Here is a 4,732-nt window from a genome sequence, read left to right as displayed (position 1 = left end):
TGTGTAAATATAAATAGTTAAATTTTAGATTTTTTATTATTAATAAGTTGCAGATTAAAATTGAAGAATGTTATAATTAGTTAATTACAGATGTGGAAGAATGATTAAATTGATAAAACTAATAAATGAAAATGACAAAAGATTTTATTCTTTATGTAGATGGAAAATGGCGAATTTAAAATCCATTGAAATAAATTACGAAGAAGAGGAGGAAGGAAAGGTGATATCATCACAGAAGCCTGACCTGACCCGGGTTTCCTTTTCTTGTCAACCCCATCTTTTTAATCTCTTCTCTCTCTCTCTCTCTCTAAGTCTAAATAAGTAATAATAAAAATTGAAAAAAAAAGTGCACATAGATTATATAAGCCTCAGCGTCTGCAATGTTTATGCTTTTCTTCCATTTCAGTCACTATTGTTCTATCTATGCTTCCCCCTAATAATTAATTTGGATAATCACTACCTCTTTTTATTTCTAAATTTAATCTGTTTTAAGAAGATTGAAGAGGAGAGGGTAAGGGTAGCATTAGCAAAAAGGGGGGAAAACACAACACACAAAGACAAAAGAAGCACAAAACCCTAGCCTTGCCACGCACTCTCCAACCCAACCCTAAACAACAAAAACCCTATTTAATCCGCAATCGTGCTCTCTTCTATTTCGGATTATCGAGGTGGAGCTCGGTATTTGTGAATTGGTACCACATAATTCAATTATAATCCCTAATTTTTGTTGAGCTGTGAAGAAAATGGAAGGGATACCGCACCCACTACCCAGAACTGTTGAGGAGGTTTTCAGCGACTTTAAGGGCAGGCGAGCTGGATTGATCAAAGCCCTAACCACTGGTGCTTCTTCTTCCTCTTCTTTCAAATAATTGAATTGTGTGTTTCACTGTATTGTTAATTTGGGGTTTTCTGTTTTGTTGTTGCAGATGTTGATAAGTTCTACCAGCAGTGCGATCCTGGTGGGTTGTTTTCATGCCTTCTCATTTTCTTTTTCTCATGTTGATAAGTTCCTACACTTTGTCTAGTTTCACCTCCCAATTTGCCAACTTTTAGTGTTCTTTCAACAGCACAAGTGAAGGCCGTCTTCTGTGGTTTCTGGCTTGTAACTACCGTATTTTGTTGTTTTAAGAACCGTTACTCGCTTTGTTTATGTTGCATTCTGTGCTTTGTTTTTGCTTTTTGATTAATAGGGGTATTTTCCTATCTTATACTGCATATGTGCTAGCCGCTTGTGCATTGCATATTTATGTGCACTGTTTATATTCCTGTTTATTATCCATGAAGAACCGCGTATTCATGTGCAGTTCATGAAATAGTAGGGCTAGGTAATTTCTCTTGAGGGGCCAAAGAGGAGGGGGTTAAAAAACTTGTCGGGAAAGTTAAAAGTAAAAAAAAGTACTATGTTTCAAACAAATTTGAGAATTAGATTACCTTGATCATTCTGCCTGAATGCTTGTTCATCTTGTGCATGTTGTATGAACACACTGGACTATGCATGCATTGAATGGTTTATGCATGAATGTGAAGGAGAGAGGGACCTGTTCTCCTTTTTATTTTTGTGTGTCTATGCACACCTATTAATCTTCATCCTCTCAGATCAGATATATAATGGGCCATTAAATGTCATAAGTGTTGACACTCATGCATGAATGTCCAATCAATGATGAGTAAATTTTGATGCGTCCAATGGTGTTTAAGTAATGACTAATTCACTTTTCATGTCAAATGATTGGATATCTGTCCCATTAAACTTGACAGGGTCCCAATTGTCAGTTTTCTATGACTCTTATATGTTGGACGTTAGTAGGGAACCAACTAAAGGTTGAAAATAAGAACAGGGTACTGCAAGTTTGAGAACAAAGTCATTAATTTTAACACATCTTTGCAACCATGTCAAAATGGCATACATACAATGCAAACTAAAATTTTCTAATGTTCAAAAGATAAATCTGTTCTATATGTTGTCCAATTTTCTCAATTAGGAAGGTAGAACCTAGAATAGCGATTACATTAACATTACGTATGTACCAAAAAATATTTATTATATGCAATGTGTGTTTTTCTTAACATTATGTTGCTTTGTTATAGACAAGGAGAATTTGTGTCTATATGGATTTCCGAATGAAACATGGGAAGTGAATTTGCCTGTGGAGGAAGTGCCTCCTGAACTTCCTGAGCCAGCATTAGGTATCAACTTTGCCAGAGATGGCATGCAAGAGAAGGACTGGTTATCACTAGTTGCAGTTCACAGTGACTCATGGCTGCTTGCTGTTGCTTTCTATTTTGGTGCTCGCTTTGGATTTGGCAAGAATGAAAGGTAAGCAGTTCACAGTGTGCTCACAGATGGTACAGTTGTAATTCTGCTGTTTTACTTGAAAACGAACCATATGAGAAGTGAAGGTTGTCTGTGCCCATATTTATGTGTATTTTGATTAATTAGTCTTCAACCTCTGCAGGAAGAACATACTGCCAATGCAATATTTTAGAATATATATTATGAGCTAATCTACATTTTGTGTGTGTGTCTGTGTAACATATTAAATTTGTGTTCTTGTTCATGTAATTTAGCTATTTACATTGGGTGGTTACATCATTCTGCTACTTAGACATCCTGAAGTCCTTTTACGGACCAAATTGATATGAAAAGAATCAATTAGGGATAATATCCCTTTTATTGAGTTTACTTTGAGGAATTATATGATCAAATAATATATCTATGTTTTGTGCCCTGTTTTGCTAATTTATTTTCTTTCCTCATACTATAGGGATTTTAAAATTTTCGTGGTGTATGGTTTGGTGGTGGTGGTAATTCTTCGTTTATAACACATAACAGCGACTTATATAATTTGTAATGGATCTGAAACAATTTCTTTTGTTTTTGTCTGAGTTGGTCTTGCTGCTCTTATGTTCTAATTTTCTTCCACTTACTGTTTTATGTTTTTCTGTGTCATGTCATGGAACTCGGAATTTTATGAGCTTCTGAACTCATTCATCATGAAGCTTGAAAGCTTTGGAGTTTGGTCTCATACAATTGGTTATTTCCTGAGAACTAACTTTCATTATTTTCTTGTTTGAATATGAATCTCTGTATATATTTTCTGACCCTTATAAAATGAGGAATCAAATGAATACTATTGTTCATTAGCCAGTGAAACTCATCTTTTATGCTTGCATCTTATTTATATTTTCCTCGGAAAGTTAGGTTGCAGTTCATTTATCTTGGGTATATCTGAATCACACCCATTGAATCCCTTTTTAGTTTTTACTGTGTAACTGATGATGAGTCAACTGAATATCTAAAATGAGTAGAAAAACATTAGTCTGATCAAATACAATACTGAGGGATTAGGTGGTAAAGTATGCTGATAATTTCAGTTAAGAGAATGTAAAAATGGCTATTTCCATACAGTTTTGTAGAGTTCACTAAATGTTGTTTCAACATTTGAAAATAATATTACAGATAGGAGGATATTCTCTTATAATTGTGGTTCAAATGGATATTTTCAGGAAAAGGCTTTTCCAGATGATCAATGATCTGCCAACTATCTTTGAAATTGTTACAGGAAGTGCCAAGCAATCAAAGGATCAACCAGCTGCTCACAACAATGGTAACAAAAGCAAATCAAGTGGAAAGATGGTATGTAAATTTCAATTTATTGTTCTAAATATTTTTTTCACTGCCCGCCTGAAATAGTCACTAAGGTCTTCCTGTTGAATGATGCTTTTGTAACAGTCCCGTCAATCTGAGAATCAGGCCAAAGGAGTGAAGATGTCTGCACCGCCGAAAGAAGAGGATGATAGTGGAGAAGAGGAAGAAGATGACGATGAACAAGGTGCGACATGTGGTGCCTGTGGCGATAATTATGGAAATGATGAATTCTGGATTTGTTGTGATATGTGCGAGAGATGGTTCCATGGCAAATGTGTTAAAATTACTCCCGCCAAGGCTGAGCACATCAAGCAATACAAGTGCCCAAGTTGCAGTAACAAGAGGGCTAGAGTTTGAGAATTCACAAAATTTGGACCAGTGTTTAGAAAGTGAAAATATTGTTGCCTTTTCTAGTTCATGCACTTGAATTACTAAGCAGACAGAATTTGAAGTTTTGCTAGTGTTCATTCCTACTGTCTAATCTACTTCGGAATTGTGGCTTTTAGTAGTCATTGACAACAGAAGATGTTATATTATATATGTTCTGCAGTTTCTTGTTTTTATGTTGATGAATATTTCATTTATATTTGTGGGTACCGAAGTGGTAAAGCAACCAAAGTGGGATTGGATCCCAAGATAAGTAGTCCCCAAAATGACTGTGCTACTCGAACAGGCTCTTCGCCAAGCTATCCCTGTATATGGGATCCAAGGTGCACTCCATTTGAGTATTTATTGCTAGTCTAGCATGGTTTAGAAAGGAAAAACAAGGTAGCGTACTAACCATTTTTTTTCACCTTCGTAACACTTTTCTTCCCCAAAAGTGAGGGTTCTTTCTAGCAGGATCTTGAAAAAGTCCTTCGGGAACTGAAGCATGGAGATTCCAACTGGTGGCACCTGCACTTGCATTTGGCATGCTTTGATTCAACTAGTTTTGGGGAACCATTTCTAGAGTGTTTTGCGTTGGCATGATGGGGAAATTGTTCAGTTACCCTTCACCCCGTTTTAGTACTTTAGTTTTCTAGTTTAGACAAAATATTGGTGGAAATTGTGATCGGAGTCTGTTTACTTGAGGACGTATATGCT

The 4,732-nt window shown here is 35.8% G+C and overlaps 1 protein-coding gene across 1 annotated transcript; it reads left to right on the top strand.

Annotated features, from left to right (window-relative positions):
- LOC107636033 (PHD finger protein Alfin1) lies at positions 236-4,218 on the top strand. The gene is made up of 5 exons (XM_016339570.2): positions 236-840; positions 927-959; positions 2,089-2,317; positions 3,508-3,637; positions 3,734-4,218. Exons 1-5 carry the CDS (start codon positions 744-746, stop codon positions 4,004-4,006), a joined length of 762 nt encoding a protein of 253 aa, XP_016195056.1. The 5' UTR covers positions 236-743; the 3' UTR covers positions 4,007-4,218.

Source organism: Arachis ipaensis, chromosome B01 (genome assembly GCF_000816755.2).
Source record: "Arachis ipaensis cultivar K30076 chromosome B01, Araip1.1, whole genome shotgun sequence".
NCBI classification, from domain to species: Eukaryota; Viridiplantae; Streptophyta; class Magnoliopsida; order Fabales; family Fabaceae; genus Arachis; species Arachis ipaensis.
Note: the sequence above shows the minus strand (reverse complement) of the source record. Positions and strands in the feature narration are given on the sequence as shown.